The following is an 18,507-nucleotide window of genomic DNA, read 5'->3' on the forward strand; positions in this document are numbered from 1 at the left end:
ATCCTGTGCTGAGACAAACCTTTCTCTAGCAGCTGCTTTCTGGACACCCTTCCAAATGCTGGCAGTGAGTTATTCACCCACAGAGCCCCATGGCCTCTGATAACTTTTCTGTATGGAAAAAAGGCCAAGAACTGTCAAGGCTTTGGTTCTGACTACAGAAAAGTGAAGGCTATTTTCCATTGCCTGATAATGATAGTTTGGGTGAAGGAGGCACCTCCAGACATGGAGTGATTCCCTGAGATAAGGGAGATTTGTGAAGCTGCTTGGAGTCTGTGGACAGAGCATCTACAAAATATTGCTGAGATGGGGTGGGGGTCAACATAAAGGTCTCATACTGGGCTCCTTTCAAAGCAGTTGCTGCAGGTGACATGAGATGATGCCATGAAGTGCCATGAAGTGATGGATGCAGACTACCTACTTCTCCATCCTGGAATGTCTCTGTTATCTTGGGCTGTATTTCACAAAGTGGTTGTTTGACTGCTAAAAGTGAGTTCACAGGAGGGCTCACGAATTTATTCAGAGGCAACTCCACCTCTGTTTGTGTGGAGATAAAACAGAGCTAAACTGGGCCAGGCTCCCTTGGGAGCTTGGCAGGCATGATAAACACCCCTACTAAAATGTCAGTTCAGCTGCGTATAATCCGTTTGTAAATTATGTCCCTGGTTTTCCCCTCTGACCTGTAAGCGAATGTTTCGTATGAAGGGAATCAGGAGGACAGGAATTTCTATTTCCAAACGCAAGTTATCATTAACGACAACAAATACAAAGGCCGAAAGATGGCAGCAGAGGATTTGTGGCGGTGCTTAGCGCTGCATTGACCAAGCGACAATCGAATTCCTCCATTTCAGCAGTAAATTTGTAACGCGATCTGAGTGCTCAGATCCCCAAAGGTCATAATGACTTCAGCCCATGAAGAGATCTGATGACACAGAGCAGATGACATAATGGAGGCCTCCGGGTGTAACTCTTTTTGCCTGAAAAAATATTTACTGAAAGGGAGAGAAAAAATATAAAACTAACAGAAAGATGCAAATAGAGACAGGAAACTTTTTGTGCTAACAAAAGCATACAACAATCAAAATACCCCTATTCTATTAGTACACTGGATATTAGGATGCTGCTAATCTCTCTGGTATTTTTCCAAGCAAAAATTTCACTATTTTCAATGAAGCACTCTGTTAATTTTTACTAGATGGCGTTCAGAGGAGGATTTTACTGTGAGCAGTGAAGCCCCGTTAGTTTATGTCAATAGAGGAACCAGTCACGAGCATTGGACCAAGACCTGCAGAGAAGACATTTATTGTCTTCTCTTTGGCCAAAATCAGTGTCAGCAGTGCAAGCCACAGCAGCTTGCCAAGCAAGGCTCACACTGGCAGCCACCTCTGCAGACTTCTCCTGTGTCCTTACTGCAGGACAAGGCTTTTCTGGCCCTCCTCTCCCTCAGTGTCACAGAGTGCTGAACCTCTGACCTAAATTTCAGTGTCATCATTTCTAATTCACTCTGGGGCATGGGAGGGGAGAAGGAAGCCTCACGCACTGGGTTCCTGCTCCGCAGGCTTCACAAAAGCAGGTCGTGTCTTCCAGGCATCTCTTTTACCTCAGGTAAAGGTTGTACAGAGGAACAGAAAGAAGCAGCAGACCAGCCTGCTTGACATAGCAGAATTTATTGCAGTGAGCAGCTGAGGGTGGTTGCACCAGCTCACATGTAACCAGAGATTTGACTCTGCCAGTTTCCTGAGCATCCGCAGTCCCTGTCCTTGGAGGTGTGATCCGCTGTCCACCCCTCAGGGAAGGAAAGCTGACAGAGTAAATTAGGAAGGTTATGCAGAAAGCTGCTAAGGTATAATATTAATGCCAGAGGACAGAATGAAGTAGTGCAGAGGGAAGACAATATGTGGATAAAAACACATGTACATTATATATATATATATATATATATATATATATATATATATATATATATATATATATATATGGCTACCAATTGTCTTGAATAAACAAAACACTGCCCCAATTCCAATTTCAATCCATCCTTGAACAAATTTTCTTTTTTTTAAATTTCATAATGTTTAGAGCACTCTTTTCTTTTTTTTTTTTTTCTTTTTTTTTTTTTTTTTATTTTTTAGCTGTCTAGGTACTTCAAGCATAAATGCAAAAGCAACAGAGAAGAAGAGGGTTTGTGTGCTGTTTTTTTCTTTTGTTCTGAAAAAAACCCAGAAAAACCAAGAGAATTCAAAGTCTTTTTTTACAGTCATGAAAAGCAGTACACAAATGCTGGGGTCATCTAAAAGGACTCCTTAAACACACTTTTTGGGATTTATTTATTGTTGCTATACAGCAAATTTTATAACAGAGTAATCAGAAGAGTGTACCAGAAGCTGATTGCTATCTATGTAACTATGCAAGAGTGTTTGCACACTTCTATCTTTACAAATGATCCTACTGTGATGCATATTTAATGTGATTATATTACATGAAAATACTGAACTTTCCCACTAATTGGAACAGGAGGCAGGTGTTCTTCTTTCTTCACAGCGAGCATCCCAGGATCAGATCCATCACATTTACACACACTGTGACATTCTTCTTCCATAACCCTCCTGTATTTTGCAGAAGAGGATAAGAGATCTAGTGATGATTCTAAGGCATGCAGTGGTTTTCTTGAAATTAATCCCTATTTTCCAAATATTGTGTGCTAGGGATTCAGGTGGAAGGAAATAAGACAGGGTCTTCTGGTGAAGCTTAAAATACGATAAAAGTTGTTTGAAGAGAGACTTTATTGATGAAAGGAAGAAAGTTAATGGAAGCTCAACAAGTGGTATAATCCCAGCCTTGGTGTTCCAGCTAGTGGGGACACAACAGAAGATGCCAGTCCAGATGCTTTCGTTCTCTCCTTCCCAGGCACAGTTTCTTTCTCCTGCGGGGTTCGGAGTGTTCCAAGCAAAGGAGCAGAGACCTTCCCACGGTCAGTACCTGCCAAAGAAGCGGTTGTAGGCCAGGGCAAACCCCACTTGGTCGGAGAGATAGTCACAGGGGGGGTAGTTCTCACAGCGCTCGTGCATCTGCTCCATCGGGCTTTTGTAGTACTCCAGGTACCTGCAGGAGACACAGACACCACTCTGCAGCTTCAGCCCAGGCACTGGGCACTGCTCATACACCTGACACTGACAGGAAAGAAGTGATCCTCTGGAGCAATGCTCCCTGCAATCCTCCAGGGAGACCCAGCAGAGCACTGGTCATGCTGAGTTAAACATCTGCTTGCACAGGGTTAGGCTGCTTCATCAATGCTGGGAAATATGGGATTGAACCCAAATTAAATCAATTGCTCTTGAGGTTTTATCAGCAAATGATACCACAGAAGCTGTAAGGATCTGGCTTGTTTTTTTGTCTTCAATTTCATTCCCCACCTACACAGGAAATTTTTTCCTTTGTTATTTATTTAATTATATATTTATTTTATTATTTCCTGCTTACCTTTATTTTTGCCCACTAGCCATTATTTTCCTTCAGCTTAAACAGTTCTCTCTAACAATCCTCACGTCTGTTGTATACAGGAGCATTATCTCACATAGTTTTTTTCTTTTCTTTTTTGCCAGGCTAAGAAAGTCCAAATATTTTTACTGTACATCCAAAGTGTACAATCTCAGCTGTACACTTTGAATGTCATTCTCAATTCCTCTTCTATGTTTGGTTAATCTTTCCTGAAGACTGTATACACCACCACAGAAATTCCACCAGTACCTCATGAATTTTTACTTTATTTCTGTATCGGAAAGAGTAGCTTAACAACCTCTTCCATGAAACGTATGAAGAACTTCCTTGCATTACCTGAAATTTCTCAAATAGCTGGGATTCTCCAAATCTTTGTGCATCCTTTTTGGCACGAGCAAATATATGTTCTACAGCTTCAGAAAGAACAGCCAAGCTGATCGAGTCTTATTCCTGCAACAAAGCTGTTGTGGGAAAAGCTGTTCCTTTGTGGGAAACCAGAGGCAATGACCAAGGCTCTGTGATTTTCATTATCCTAAAAATTGCTTCTGATGACCCTGTAGGTTGGAGCAGCTTCTAACTTGTATCCCACTGTCTCCATGGCTAGCACAGTAGTGCTGTCTTTCTCCCTGGGAGGAATACTAGAGTCCAGCTATGAGCCTTCAAATGGGTTTTCATGAAAAAAGAACCATTTTTCCATTACTGAATGTCTCCTACAGCCTTTCTCCTTCAACATATGAAGGTAATAATATAGATGTACAACAGAATAATGCCTTGTCATGCCCTATGGCCTTCCCACCCCCTCTTCAGAGCAGGTCCAGAGTCCAGCTCTCAGCCCAGCTCCTGGGCTGTTACCATTCATAAGGACTGGCTCTCTTCTTCCTCTTCACAAAGGCATTGGCAACTTCTTTTTTGATCTTGATGCCTGCCAAGAGAGAGCACGTCAGGTTAGAGATGCAGCACTGAAACGCAGACCAGTCTGTGGAACTGATCCTCACTCAGGGTCACCAAATGTTGAATTCGCAGGCAACTCCAGCATGGGAAGAGATGAGAATCTTGACTCCATATTTCAGAAGGCTGATTTATTATTTTATGATATACATTATGTTAAAAGAGAATTATATATTAAAACTGCAGTAAAGAATAGAAGAAAGGAATTCATCAGAAGCCTAGCAAGGAAAAAGAATGGAAAAGAATGATAATAAAATCTTGTGACTGTCCAGAGAGTCCAAGACAGCTGGACCATGACTCGCCATTAATTAAAAACAACCACATGAGACCAATCAAAGATGCACCTGTTGCATTCCACAGCAGCAGGTAATCATTGTTTACATTTCATTTCTGAGGCCTCACGGCTTCTCAGGAGAAAAATCCTACTAAAAGGATTTTTCATAAAATATGTCCATGACACCAGTCCAACCTCTGAAAAGCAGAATCTGCTTTCTTCACAAGCAAATGACTTCCACAAACCATCCTAGTGGTCCATTCATCTCTCCCCATCCCACTGTCCACTCAAAGCTCCCTCCTCACTGCAGCCTTCACATCTCCATGAAGCAAGGGCTTTTTCTGTCATAAACTCCACTTCCTTATCACACACCATAATCTGCATCTGCAGCAAATGTGCAGAAGGCATAAAATATGAATAAGAACAAAATTAGGAGAATGGCACCCTCTCTCCCTGGCCTGGTTAATTTTAGAGTCCTGGCTTCCTTTCTGTGTCTGGACTCTGACTGAGAATGATGTGGGATACCAACCAGAAGACCTTAAAGCACCTCCAATGAGCCATGAGCAACAGGCAGCACACAGAAATACCAGTGCTCACATGTACAGAGTTCTGTGAAAGGTGAAGAGTATAAAATAGTGACAGTAAACATCACCCAGTGAGAAATTCACCCAAGATGTATAAAGATTCCAGCATTCAGAACCTGGAGAACATGAGAGATGTTTCAGCCATGAGAGTATTTGCCCCTGCTCTCCACTAACACGTTATGTCTGTAGATTTCTTCTTTGCTGCCTTGATTTGTCATTGTGCCAACACCATGGTGCTGTGAAGGACCCCCACAAACACCAGGCACAGCCACTTCCCAGCCCCAGCCAGGGCTCAGCGCAGCACGGCCTCACTCCATGGGATGGTCCCACAACAGCAGAGGGGGGCACAGGTGCTGGCACAGCAGCAGCACAGGCAGCAGCACACCAATACACATTTCAGCCTGGAAACTGCCAAATTGTTGCTGTCTCTGGGGAAAAAAAGATTCTCAGATCTCTGCCTGTGGGGAGAGGGTGGGGTTTGTCCCTTCCCTCATCATCATGGAGTGTTTGGCTGTGTTTCTCTTTGGAGGTGAGAGGTACCCCATCTCAAGCAAACTGAGCTTTAGTCTGGATCAAAATACTGACTACACAGAAACTGCCAGTTAATGAATTGTCAGAAACGATCACCTTTCCCTGAATAGTCTTTACATCTTTTTTTTCTCTTTCCCAATCTGTGTTTGTATTGGCTCACTGGAAAAATACCAGCTTTCATGCTTCTCAGCAGCAATGTTATCCTTTAAAGTGTGAGAAAGGAGAGACATGAGAGAACAAAAAGGATTTTCCATACAGATTTCTGCCAGGATCAGCTTGCTGCAGAAGTTGTGAACAACCCAAGGTGTGCAAATCCCAGCATCCCAGGTGACCTGACAGGAGGGACTCAGGAGCAGCCAAGGAAGCCCCTCTCTTTCAGGGTTTCCTTGTTGCTGGGTTTGGCAGGGATGTCACAACCCATTGATGTGGGCAGCCTCTGCTCTCACAGCAGCCTGGGGATGAGCAGACACTCTGGGCAGGTCTCTGAGGGCAGGTCAGAGCAGGGAGGCTCTGCCAACCACCTGCACACGGTGAGCAGTGCTGGCCTTGCTGCTGCAGGGACACTGGCTGCCCTCCTGTCACCTGCTTACACGGGAGGGGGTCTGTTTGCTGCACGTGCTCCTGCCCCTCAGGGACTGCAGAGTTAGGGAGTGAAAGGGGAAGAGTTAGGGAGGGACTCAGCATGGTTCTTGTTCAGCCCTTGAACCTGTCAAAGGGGAGAAAGAAGGCAGATGCAGGAGAATGAAGCTGAGCATCAGGCAGAATGGTATACTCACTGTCAGCACTGAGAGATCCTGAGGGTTCTTTGGGATCTGGAAGACAGACAGACAGACAGAAAGGAGTCTGCTTGTGAGTCCTTCTATGCTTTTGAGTCATCCTTCTCTGTAACTGAATCCCACCACTGACTGATCCTGCTCCCCCCACTTACATAGAAGCTCTGTTTCTCCCAAAATGATTTTATTAACACCCATCATTTAGAAAGAGATTAAATGATAAACCAGTTGAAATCTTAAACATATTAAAAATGTTCAAATTCCCTGCTGCAATTCAACATGCAGCGGAGGTGGGGGTGAGTGGGTGTTGACCAGTGGAAGAAGATGCCCAGCAGAAGATGGGGGTCTCTGTTGCCAAGCCCTCTGTCACCCATGACTCTCCAGCAGAGACCTGAAGCTGTGCAATGACTGGGGGTGATCTCCTCCCCCAGAGCTCTGTGCCTCTCCCTGGCTGGAGGGAGGCTGACAGCAAGCTGCAGGGTTCAGCAGCTCTGAGAGCCTTCCTGGGAAGATGTCCCCTTACCTTTCTCACAACAGCAGAGTGCTGCCAGGGCCAGAGTCAGGATCAGCAGTGCCAGCAGACTCCTCATGTCTTCTTTGGCTGTGCTAGTCTCCCTAACCTCAGAGCTTTCCTGGAGGTTATTGAAGTTCTCCGGGGCTTGCTTTTGGGCAGCAGTTTATATCCTGTGATTTCTTGGAGAGATCAGGGGTCTGGCTTGCGTTCCTGTGTGTGCGCTCCAAAACAAAGCCCGTCCTTTGGGCTGGGAGATACCGGGTCCTGGCAGTCATTTTGGCATCCATCTCATGGCTCGGGGCATTTCCAGAAGATGTTATCTGAGGTTTTGAATGGGGCTGTTGAAGAAAAACAACTGGATTTTAAAAAATCATTTTTCTTACAGACTTGAAAGTCATTCTGTCATGCTGGAAAGCCAGAGGAGAGACCAGCACACACTGAAGTAGAGCAATTCTTTTCACGTGATGGGGCTCTCTCATGTGGAGTTTCTCAAATGAGACTGAACACAGTGGTGACCTTTTCTTCCACCCCACCTTGACTCATTACCCTGAGGGTAAAGAAACCTGTAAATCAGTTTGCATAGGGCAAACACTGTAGTTTTTCCGACAGTTTCACAGTTACACCAAATCACTTTGTAGAGATGAGATTTTTATACTTTTAGGAACTTCGGAAGTTAGTTTGAGGGAAGACCTTTCTATTTTTCTCCTGGAAATCTTCATAATTTAGAAGCTTTATCCTGGCTTCTCTTGTCTAATAGTCAAATAGACGTTTAGACTCCAAAAGTGTTTTATTCTTCAGAACCCAAGTGCTAAAGTTACTTGGTACAACAAGAGCCTTGCATGGGCTATGTGTCAATAACCCCACACTCCCCAAACTCACCACCCAAGTTACCAAAGCCACATCCCACAAAGAGCATGGGAACCACAGAATCACAGAATATGCTGGGTTGGAAGGGACTCACAAGGATCATCAACTCTAGCTCCTGGCCTTACAGGATACCCAAGACTCACACCCTGTGCCTCAGAGCATTATTCAAATTCCTCACGAGCTCTGTCAGGCTGATGCTGTGACCACTGCCCTGGGAAGACTATTCCAGTGCCCAAACACCCTCTGGATGTGAAATACCTTTTCTTGATATCCAAACTAAACCTCCCCTGACACAGTCCCAGCTGTTCCCTTGGGTTCTGTCACTGATCACCAGAGAGCTATCAGTGCCCCTTAGGAGGATGTTGAACACTGCAATGAGATCTCCTCCTGGCTGAACAGATCAGGTGACCAAGTTTGGGTAGTTTTGTGGGTTTTTTAAATCAAGTGTGCTCATTCTTTCTGGTAGCAGAGATATAATCTTTCTCCACTTCATATCCAGTTCTCTTCAGATCCTTGTGCAGGGCGACAGAAGTAAAGTTTAGGAGGCTCCAAGGAAAATCAGAGCCATTAGGGATTTTTCCAATTCTTAGAAACACTGTCTTTTAGCTTAGAGAATTTTCAGGAATAAAATAAACCCTAACTTTTGTCCCTGTTAACTTTTCTACAGTCAGAAAAGCTGAATATATATACTAATGATGTCCAGCAAAAGGTCTTGTATATATATTATTCCAGCAAAAGAGCAACAGCTAAAAAGTAAATAAACATCTAAAAATAATAGGTATTCTAGGAAAGTTATGCTTCCAGATGAATACTTGAAATAATATAAATATATAAATGGACAATTCTAGCAATCCAAACAGCTTTATTTATCCTCCCATTCTTTTCCCAAGCTTTCTAACCGGCATGTAGTCTCTTAAATCTGTTTGGTTGTTGCCTATGCTAATGAAATCCCACAGAAATCTCTGGTGTTATTCATTATTTATACTGGTTAACTGGGGATTGGAATCACTGGATATTTCTGGACACAGACCCAGACAGCACTAGACCTTGTCCCTTCTGTTGTGGTGGTGTCACTGCAGTGTCAAGTGAAACCCAAACATTGCAGACTTGTTGACTTCAGCATATGTGATTTTGCTCTGGTTGGTGATGGCAAGATTCACCTACTTGAGCACATAGAGAGCAAGTGTGTGTGAATATAGCTAATCTGTACAGGTTTTTTTTTTTCCTTAAAATTATTTCTCTCTCACTTTTTCCTCTGGACAAAACTTTAGCAACTGTCAGGGTGGAGTTTCCTATCAGAAGTGTTTTCAATCAATAAATCACATTCAGTTTCAAAGCTGGCAAACCTTGAAGCATATTTTGGAAGGAGATGCATGTTTCTAATGAGCCAGGTAAATTTGGCTCCAGACTTAATTTCACAGATTAGTCAACATTGGGATACTTTATACATCACAGACTGATTGCATGCCATGGATCTTTCCAGCTTCTGTAATTTGCAGATGCCTGTGTAAGCCTGGAGATGTGAGTGCTGAAACCATCTGTGTGGAGCTGAGATGGAAGTTATGTCTCCCACACAAATCTCACCAAGGCGTGTCCCAGCTGCTGCGGCTGCTATCAAGCCCAGAGCAGCACGGAATTCTTGGACATGCCAGCACTGGTGCCTTTTGGCCTGGGGAAAGGCCCTGGTGATGGTGAGCAGAATGCAGCCATACTCACTCCTCAGAGGTGCAGCAGAGCTCAGTAACTTGTGCACAGGGTCAAGCCACATCTTGATTTCAAATCATTTGTGAACAGTCAAATGAAATTGTTCTATGTGAACAAAGTTGGGCCTGACCCCAAACGTTGGAATTTTTTTTCTTTTTATTTACCAGCAGGAGCCCCTCTCCAGCTTTGATTTCTGCAGCTTTCAAATGCTACCAGAGTAGTTTCAAATGGAAGGGTTTTGAAAGGGGATTGCAAAAGGAAATACAAATTTAAGTCTGGACCACACACTCCTTTCTGAAGGAGCACCTAACATCAGGACCTGATGGTAGCTGGATAAACAAAAGGCAATTTACAGGCTTTTTCTGTCACCAACTCTCACTCTGACTTCGTTTAAAGATTAAATAAGTGCATTCTGGATTTTGTTTCCCCAACTGAGGAAAGATTTGATTTTCAAAAAGTGTGTTCACATTCTGAACAGCCCCCTGTTTTTAGACTAAGACTGGGAGCTGAAACTGTCCAGTGACCTCTGAAAGAAGCTACTTGTAGAACCTGGAACAAGAACATTATAGGTTCTTCCAAAGCCATATGCTTGCCAGGTAATGACATTTTTCCCCATAATCTGCAACAGAATGTATGATACACAAATCCAGTTCCTTCATGGAAAATTGCATACCCCCCTTCCAAAATACTGTGACTCATGAGAAGATAGTATCAAACCAGCAGTTTATTTTGTAGTAAACACCCACATCCTGAACTCTCTGTGATCTCTGCTACATCAGCTCAGCGCTAATTAACACAGTGTCGGAATCCATGGCTACATGAGAGAGAAGCAGCAGGCAGGATAACATACAGGGATACAAGCAACTGAGTACGTTTCAGAGCCATTGCAATTTTGGGGAGGATGCCCTGGACTCCAGGCCCCAGGGTGGGGACAGGCCATCCTTTACTTGGTCCTCCTCCTGCCCCCAAAGTAGTGCTTGTAGGCCGCGGGGTAGCCGTGGCGGTAGGCGTACATCTCACACGGGTAGTAGTCCTCGCAGAGCTCCCGCTGGTGCTCGTAGTGCGCCTTACTGCGCTCCCTCATCCTGGAAAGGCAGGAGAGAAGAGGGGTAAGTGCTGCCATCTTAAACATCTCTCTGCAGCCCTTTCCTGTCCTGAATTCCTCGCCTGGATTAAGGATCTGTCACAGACACATTTTTTGAAAAATCCTTTCGTTAGGATCTTTTCTCCTGAGAAGTTGAGAGGCCTCAGAAACAAAATGTAAACAATGATTATCTGCTGCTGTGGAATGCAACGGGTGGATCTGTGATTGGTCTCATGTGGTTGTTTCTAATTAGTGGCCAATCACAGCCCAGCTGTCTCGGACACTCTGGTCAGTCACAAGATTTTATCATTCGATTTCTTCTCTGTTCCTTGCTAGCCTTCTGATTAAATCGTTTCTTTTAGTATAGTTTTAATATAATATATATCACAAAATAATAAATCAGCCTTCTGAAATATGGAGTCAAGATTCTTGTCTCTTCCCTCATCCTGGGACCCCAGTGAACACCACCACAACTGGTGACACCGAGTGATGAAAAATTCCACAAGGATCCACCATCAGAGTCCGTCATCCAGCTACAGAGCTCTTAGCACACCAGCTTCTGTGTTTACTACACCCAGGGACTATAGCAGGAATGTTCTGCCTCCTCAGGCAACCTTTTATTTAGGGGCTAAGTGAGGTGATAGGAAGAGGAGAATGGCTCCTGCCTCAAGTTGAGGAAGGGTCCTCTCTTTGCAGCCTTCCTCAGCCTGATCTCTTCAGCTCTTCTGCTCTTTCCCAAACATATACATAGAAAAAAGACCTGAAATATTCTGCAAAGGGATCAACTGGTACTGAGGAGAAGGTTTGCCTTATGCCTCGCTAAGAGATTATTTCAGTGCTTCAGTCTTTATTTTCACAAGCCTTGAATAAGGCATGAAATTAGTTATCCCTGTATTTTATAAATGAGGCAAGGAGGCCCTCAGATGGCCCTTTGATTTAGAAAAGGTCATGCAAGTTCTGCATGAGAGCTGAGGACTAACAAAAGATCTCAAACTGAGCTTTCTTTTGGACCATCCCACATTCATTCTCTCTCCTTCTGTTGGTGCTTCCTTCAGAAAAATTAATCAGTCTTCTCAGCATGTGACATGTTTCCAAATCAAAGGACCTGCTCTGTGTTATCTGAATTCTTGATTTTCCTGGGTTTGGGGACTGAAACGGTACCTCACATGAAAAGAGAGACTGAGGCTTCTCACCAGTCAGCATGGCTGCCACCCCTGCTAACAGCCTGTCTTGGCTAGGAGGAATGTCTCCCCACTCCCAAGCTCAGCCTCCCGAGGCCATGACATACCTCTCCTGAGTGATGCCTCTGAGCCTGGTGTCAGACTGTATGAAGTCACTGGCCCTTCTCCTGTTGAGGAAGGGATCTGAAAAAGCAAGGGGTTATTCAGACTGGCACTTTGTCAATGCCAGAGTTCAACAAAAGCTGGCTTCCTCCTTTACAACAGCTTCCTTGTCTGCCCTCCTGTGTACAGTTAAATCCAGGACTTTTTAATATTCCCCCCTGTCCCCTGGCTGGTTCATGTACAGGCTCTGTCAATGGCCACCGCAGCCTGTACAGAAGTACCCATGCTGCTTTTATTCAGACCACCCAGAGGAACGTTACTGTGATTTTGCTGCCACAGCCCCTCTGATTGAGTGGAGCTTGGCCCAGAAGAGGTAGGCACCAAGCTACACAGACCATGGGACATCTGAGCACACTCAGAAGAACCACAAGAACTGTGAAACTGTGCATAGGAGGGGCCTGAGTAAATTTGCCTCCAAGGTTAGACAGTCATTGAGAAGTTTGTGTGGCAGTTTTGGATTGGGGGGCCTGAAAGTTCCTTCTGACATTTTTGAGAAACATCAGAGTCCTGCTGCAGAGTTCAGGAGCGTGTGGATGTCACGTGTCTTTCTGTTGCTGACTGTCTGCTTTGTGAAGTCCTTCTTCCAGATGTCCTAATGTCCTAATTTCTTTTTCATTGATTCACATCTTCTCTAACCTCTCCAGGATATTGCTTGTTCCAAAGTGAGACGCTTCACCCTTTTCATGCTTTTCCTGTGACACTCTCTTTCTCTCTTCCAGCCAAAGGATCCCTTCTATTCACACACCCTGCCTGCTTCCAAGGTGCTTAGAGTAAGGCTCTCCTTGTACTTGGGGAAGAATAAATTCTGTATGTGGCTTCTAGAGTGGCTCTTTCCATGCTCATCCCAGAGCTTTTTGAGCAATGCCCTTTTTTAGAGTCAGTTAACCTGGTTTTGGTACATGGAACAGAGACCTGAGCTCTGTTCTTAAAATTTTTTTTCCAATTCTCATTATATTCTATGCAAAATAGGAGTATGAGCTTGTGCCAAAACATGTGAAGTCTTCTTTGAACTCTCTCCCTTTTCATTCTGAAACTCCATCACTCAGTAAATTCAGTTTCCCTGGGCTCAGTTGTTCTACCTATTTTATCCCTAGTAGGAGTACACGTAAACGATCTTGGGACATGTCTATAGCACTCTTCAAATTCAGTAAAATAGTAAAGCAGTCTCTTACTGAGATACTCATGGGACTCCATGCTCTCATGGGACTCTGTGGAAAGAAAGAATGAAACATGTATTATGACACTGTATTGATGGGATTCAGTATTTCATACACCACAGGTCAATGGAACAAACACAGAAATAAGACAAGCCAGGCTTTAAGGCACATGTCCAAAAGGAAGAGAAAGGGATCAGTGGTGTGACCTAGAATTTATATGAGGAGTTTAAAGTGCTCAGGAGTTTAATACAGAGCTACCTGGTGATTTAGTCAGTGCTTCCAGACTCACACTTGGTCATCCAGCCGGATTGTCCAGCACAGTTCCTCACCTTCTGCTCCTGACACTACAGTGATAGGATACCTATTTGCCTTCAAAGCTTGTATGTGTTTTTAGAGAATGGATTAGCACAGTGAAATGCACTTGATTCTTGCATGAAGCAGCATCTTAATTCCACCAATATGGAACTGTGTGCCTCACCAGGAAAAGGGGATGATATTACCAAAGGAAAAAGGAAAATCTTTCAATTAGCAAGGAATAATTAAGAATTAGCAGTCTTATCATAGTTCAGACAACAAAGGGACAACAAGAGGAGCAGTCTGTGAGGTGAGCTGGAACAGAGAGGAAGGGATCAAAGCATCCTGGACCATGAATTCCAGAGGCTGGAGGTAACAGCTCTGGATCAGGGCTAGGAGGGTCTGACACAAGGGCAGGAAAGCAGGCAAGAGATCAAGTTAAGGGCAAAGAAGGCACAAAGTTAAATAACAAACATCTGAACAGACTCATAAATGTCTGCAGGTTGGGAGTTTTCATTCTACCCAGTAATGAAGGTCACCTACCATAGGAAGTGGCAGCCAGCACCAAGACAGCCAGGAGCGCAAGGACGACGAGAGCGCGCATTGTGCCAGGGCAGGGACCAACCTCTCACTCTGTCCTTCTCACTGGGCTCTGCTCTCTTCTCACTGAGGGTTGCTGGAGATCCTGGGCTGACTGCAAAATTAGCAGTGGAATGTTTATTATGAAAACAGAGCTAGGAGGGAGCCTGTGAAAGAGCCTGGGCAAGGTGACAGCTAGCTGGTACACACTCTTCTTGGAGCTGCTACAAAACATCCTCTATTAGCAGACTGGATTAGGTTTTGGGAAGGAAGGGGCATGCCCCCTTCCCCTCATAGCTCAGGGCTGGGGGACATGATCCAGAGGCAAACATGTCACTAGCACTCCACACTCAGAAAAGCTGGCCTAGGCAAGTGGAAGGAATTTCACAGGCTGCCAGGGCCCCAAAGGCAGAGGTGTGTGTTGATCCCAAATATAAATGTTTGTTTTTCTGATTTTTCCTCTGATCTGCTCTCTTTGCCTTCACCATATTCTGTCTGGATACAACCAGCCCAACTCTTCTGTCAGCTTTGCCAGTGGAGACATGGAGCATGAGGCTTCAAACATTCCTGTCCCACTCAGTCCCCCTCTCTCCAGCTGCCCTCTGCTGCAATGTCAGCCTGCCAGCTATCACAGGAGGAATACAACCTGCTGCCCCTTTTCATCTCCTACTTTATTGCTTCAGGAGTCACAAGAAGCAACCCGAAAGAATCCCTCTGCTGGTGTTATCATGATTTTTGCATTGAGATGACAGCAGCACCCAGAACTCTATCTTTGAAGGCTCTCACTGTGGGGCTGACTCCAGACTCCTCTTGCAGCCCAAAGGACAGCATCTTGGTGGAGTCAGAGGCAAACATTTCCCTCTCTGGTCTAGCACTAGCAGTCCTTGCCTCATGGGCACTTAAGCAACAAGCCAACATAAGGCTTTTCATCTGGGATGAATCTTCGAGGCCAGCAGTCTCAGGGAGAATTACCTTGCCTTCAACACCTAGAAGAGTTTGACTGGATCCGATAACATGGGCAGCAGAGATGGACAAAACATGGGGTGTTCCACTCTCCAGCTCTTGGAACAGTAGAAAGCAGTGAAAGAGAAAAGGAGTTACAGAGATGGCTGTCCCTGCTGGGTGAGAGGGAAGGAGTTTACTGGAGGGAAGGTAGGGAGGGAGGTGGGCACCACTGACTGCCAGCCCTCCCAGTGGCAGTGATGGGGCTGGAACCCCACACACTGCCTGGAGATGAACCTAAGCCACAGGAACCATTCTTGTGTCTCATCCAAGCTGTGACTACTGCCTGTTTTGTCTTTGTGTATAGGCAGGTATCAGGATTTCTCACTGACAGGATGCAAAGTGAAGGCACCCTGGCTGCAGACCATTTTCCCCAAACCACTGTGCTGTTGTCACTGCTGTCACCTTCAGAGGCCAATCCGTGAAGCCACACTGAAGGTAACACAGCCAAGAACCACTGGGGCATCTAGCCAGAGCCTAACACTTAATCAGTGAGGAGTGAAATTCATTGGAGAAATATTTCTCTGGGCTTCGCAATTTACTCTTTCAATGTCAAACTCATGACCCTTACCTGAAGCCTCTTATCTCAAGAAGAAAAACTGACCAGAGACTTCAACTTCAGCCCAAAGAGAAAGAATTGCACTTCATCTCATGTCAAGAGCAGCTCAGTCCTGCACCATCAAGGTCCCCCCATACACATCCACTTCTTGCCTGTTTAGAGTTTAGCCTGAAAGGAAGAGGAGAACTTGGGGAAAAGCTATAAGTTTGCTATAGACACAAGGTGAAACAGGAACTGAGACTTGGCTGCTGCCATTCTGTGCCCTGCCACTCCAGTCTCTTTAAGGAAATTCTCTGCTCTGGGATCCTTTTCATTTCTTAGAACTTAGAAGTTTTGGACTTATTGTTGAATGTGAATTTTATAGGTTTCCCAAATGTCTTGTACAGTAGCTGCTAATAAAGAAAAACATGAGGGAGAGGCTGGAGGACAGACTCCAGTGGGAAAGCAGTGGGGCACAGAAAGGAAGATGCTGGGTGTACTTTGGAAAGAAAGTGAAGCTGTGAGAAATTCCAACACGCTTTCAAGCCAAACCCTCTTTATTTGCCTTCACTCAGGGCAGAGCTTTCTGCTCCCTAGGAGACTCTGCTCGCATTTCAGAGGACTCTGATCCCAGAATGCCTGGAGCATACCCTGCCATCAACCACAGGAGAACAGCCACAAACACCACTTTAACCCCAATGTTTCATTTGCTACCACAGAAGCAATACATTTTTCAAGGGATGAATGAGCATGCCAGCTACACAGCCCTATTCCAACAAATCTCCTTCGGGGAATTCTTCCTCTTGCTAAAGCACTCCTTTCTGCTCCCCCTGCACTCCATGCTTTCCCAGCACACATCTCCCCTACTCAGCAGCAGTGGGCTGCCCTGGGGGTAACATACCATGCAGCACAGTGAGCCCAATCCCTCTGCTTTCTTTCAGCATCCACTGGTTAGAAATACAGAAAGGAGCTAAGACAAATCTGCACATGCCAGGGAAATCTCTGTAGACTCACAAATAAAGGAGGGCTCAGAAAAGCAGCCCTGATGTGTCTGCTGCTGGAGTGGAAAATCACAACACTACACATGCTGTAGCAATCACTCCTGACACTTTACAGCGGTGAAGCACCAGCAAGGCAATGATAATAAGCAGCTGTCCAGGAAAAGCAAGGCAGTCCCTGAATACTCACTAAGCTGTTGCTTCCCTGCCAGTCTGCAGCTCTTGTCTCAGGGGGCAGCTCTCCTGGCGTCCTGCACCCTGGACCGAAGAAGAGGGACCTTTTATTCATTAGCATCGATCAGTGACTCCTCCCCTCTCCCACTCTTGGTCCACCCCCAGGCTACCATCAGAACCACCTTCTGCCCACAGCCGGGAAGCCAGCAACATCAAAGAGCTGAGCCAGAAGGGACAGAGCCAGAGCACGCACAGCGGCTAGAGGGGACACAGCCACATCCAGGTGGCTTTTCTGTGCCTGGGAGCAGTGAGTGGACAGACACATGAGAGCAAGCTCCAGTCTCCTTCTTTGTTGCAGGAGCCCCCCTGCCTTTCACCCCCTCCTTTTCTGGCTGTACTCTGTCCCAAGCTACAGTGCTAGCCAGGGCACCTGTTCCTCCACAGGGAACAGTAGGCCAGGAGCCTTCTCCCATCTCATTTCATGCTGCTTTTACGACTGATCCCCCTCTTAATGGCAGTCTAATATCAGACTGAAACTCACATGGCAAAGGTGTCAGCTCCAAAACCCCCAAAAGTGACAGAGCTACACACAAACCCAACCCCCTGAGGTGCACCCTCTGCTCACATGGGGCTTACAGCAGAGCTGGGCAGCCCAGCACCTGTGAGTGCTGGACTGGGCTTTGGGCTCCTGGCCCAAAATGAGAATGATAGCACACCCATGGAGATAAAGAACCACCACTGTTTGGACAGAGAACAGTGAGCAGCTCCTGTCCAAGGGATTTATCTTTAGCTCCTTCAGTGCTCTATGAGTTTGGGGAAGGTTCAGACTTCACTGTGGCAATGAAGTACCATGTTATTTGTGTCCTTGTACAGGCAGCTGTTGGTCCTTAGAGCCTGAGCACAGCAATCTTGAACTGTCCTCAAGGCAAAGGGTGCATGATCAGGAACCACCTTTAAAAAGTAGTGCAAACAGGAGGGCATTTCTTGCCCTTGTCTACCACTCTTCAGGGTCATCTAAGTTTCAACCCTATGACATGCTGAACCCTGAAATAAATCAGGACTCAGAAGATCTGGTCACCCTCATCTGCCTAGATACTGGTAAATGTTTGGTCCCAGTGCCATCTGGTAAACTCTTAGTTAAGTAGAAGAAAATGGGCATTAAAACCAAAATGGCAAGATAGTAGGGGACCAGGCAAATGGGCCAAAAACCTCAGCAGTGAAAAGGAGAAATTATGAGAAATTGCCAATTGAATTTCTCTTGGGACTAGATTTACATTACTTCTTTTAATGACGGGCTTTAAAAATGAAAGCTTGTTGAGGAATTTTGTCAATAACACAAAGCAAGAGATCAACAGCAGTGAAAAGGAAGTCTGAGAGCTCCTACAGGATGAAAAGGATGACCTTTAAATCTTCATTAACAGGAAGAGAATAATTTGCAATAGGGCAAGGTCCAGGTCTGCCATCGGGATTAGCAGTAAGAATCCTGCTGTAAATTAAAAGCTCATAAGCTAGAAGTAATTGGGAAACAAAAAGAAGAACTATGAACCAACAATCATAAAGGTAAGGACACAGCATTCTGAGGTATCTACTGAGAATGTGCCAGCAGACATGGGCATCTGTTGGTGCCACTGGATAAGCTACCAAGGAGATC

The 18,507-nt window shown here is 45.2% G+C and overlaps 2 protein-coding genes across 2 annotated transcripts; both read right to left on the minus strand.

Moving 5' to 3' along the window:
• Positions 1-2,294: 2,294 nt before the first annotated feature.
• Positions 2,295-7,250, minus strand: LOC131082798 (osteocalcin-like). The gene is made up of 4 exons (XM_058022929.1): positions 7,126-7,250; positions 6,606-6,641; positions 4,345-4,414; positions 2,295-3,096 (listed from the first exon to the last, which is right to left on the minus strand). Exons 1-4 carry the CDS (start codon positions 7,190-7,192, stop codon positions 2,967-2,969), a joined length of 303 nt encoding a protein of 100 aa, XP_057878912.1. The 5' UTR covers positions 7,193-7,250; the 3' UTR covers positions 2,295-2,966.
• A 3,143-nt stretch (positions 7,251-10,393) lies between these two features.
• MGP (matrix Gla protein) lies at positions 10,394-16,941 on the minus strand. Its single transcript, XM_058022770.1, has 5 exons — positions 16,873-16,941; positions 14,109-14,259; positions 13,287-13,322; positions 12,060-12,135; positions 10,394-10,772 (listed from the first exon to the last, which is right to left on the minus strand). Exons 2-5 carry the CDS (start codon positions 14,167-14,169, stop codon positions 10,631-10,633), a joined length of 315 nt encoding a protein of 104 aa, XP_057878753.1. The 5' UTR covers positions 14,170-14,259; positions 16,873-16,941; the 3' UTR covers positions 10,394-10,630.
• Between the last annotated feature and the right edge of the window lie 1,566 nt (positions 16,942-18,507).

This window comes from Melospiza georgiana, chromosome 4, assembly GCF_028018845.1.
Source record: "Melospiza georgiana isolate bMelGeo1 chromosome 4, bMelGeo1.pri, whole genome shotgun sequence".
NCBI classification, from domain to species: domain Eukaryota; kingdom Metazoa; phylum Chordata; class Aves; order Passeriformes; family Passerellidae; genus Melospiza; species Melospiza georgiana.